The sequence below is a fragment of the Gossypium raimondii genome, chromosome 7 (genome assembly GCF_025698545.1).
Source record: "Gossypium raimondii isolate GPD5lz chromosome 7, ASM2569854v1, whole genome shotgun sequence".
NCBI classification, from domain to species: Eukaryota; Viridiplantae; Streptophyta; class Magnoliopsida; order Malvales; family Malvaceae; genus Gossypium; species Gossypium raimondii.
Genome location: NC_068571.1, coordinates 24,263,692 through 24,264,791, shown reverse-complemented (window position 1 = coordinate 24,264,791; position 1,100 = coordinate 24,263,692). Strand labels below are relative to the sequence as shown.

The 1,100-nt window shown below is 38.6% G+C and overlaps 1 protein-coding gene across 1 annotated transcript; it reads left to right on the top strand.

Annotated features, from left to right (window-relative positions):
- Nucleotides 1–269: 269 nt before the first annotated feature.
- LOC105763115 (uncharacterized protein At4g02000-like) lies at nt 270–860 on the top strand. Its single transcript, XM_012581207.1, has one exon. It carries the CDS (start codon nt 270–272, stop codon nt 858–860), a length of 591 nt encoding a protein of 196 aa, XP_012436661.1.
- The last annotated feature ends 240 nt before the right edge of the window (nt 861–1,100 follow it).

The window sequence follows — 1,100 nt, the reverse complement described above, 5'->3', positions numbered from 1 at the left end:
GGATCCATAGTAGTGACTTGGAAAAGATGGAGAATGAATTAGCCCACTTGTCAATCAATAAGGAAGAAGAGGATGCTATTCTCATACCAATAGATCCAAATCTAGAAAAAGAGGGTGAGTTTTTTCAACTTGTGGGATGTTTTCTCATAGCTAGTATGATTCAATTTTTTGCTATGAAAAGTACAATGGCAAACTTGTGGCATCTGGTTCGGGGTGTTCGAATTCGATATCTGGGGGAAAAAAGGTTTTTGTTTCAATTTTTTCATGCTATGGATATGGACAGGGTGTTAAAGGGTTCACCTTGGACCTTTAACAACCATCTATTGATACTTTACAAATTGAAAGTTGGAGAGGATCCGTTACAGGTCCCTTTAGTTTTCCCACCTTTCTGGGTTCAGATCCATGAGGTGTCAATTGGTCTATATTCCGAAAATTTAGCTACGCAGATGGGGAATTTTTTGGGGAATTTTATGGAATATGACGTCTCATACTTGGGGAAAGAAAACAGGAACTTTATGAGGATCAGGGTCCAAATTGATGTAAGGCGTCCTTTGAAAAGGAGGAAACAAATTTTATATAGGGAGAGACGTTCATACATCACTTTTAAGTATGAAAGACTATCACTTTTTTGTTTTTTCTGTGGAAGACTGGGTCATAGTGATTCGTTCTGTGAAACAAAAATAAATATCGGAGTAGAGATGATAGATATGGGATGGGATTTATCTATCAGAGCACAATCCCGAAGGTCACTATCAATGAAGAGTATCTGGTTACGGGAGGAAACAGATGGTGATAGGGGAGGACCTGGTGAAGAAAATAAAGAGGTCCGAATGGGGCAACAGAAGAAAGGGGAAAATTAATATTTGGAAAGACTGTTGATCCAATCCTTGGTCTTAATTTGGAAGGAGGTATTTGTTGCGTAGGCCGAGGAAAGGAAAAATGCGCGAGTATTATGATGGAACATGATTTGGAGGAAGTTGCTATTATAGGGGAGGAAGGAAAAAAGAGAACTAGAAGGGAAATTGAAGATTGTGCAGGAAGAGAAGAGAAGGACAATTTGATGGTAAGAAGTAGGAAAGTGGTGGAAATCAATCATTTAA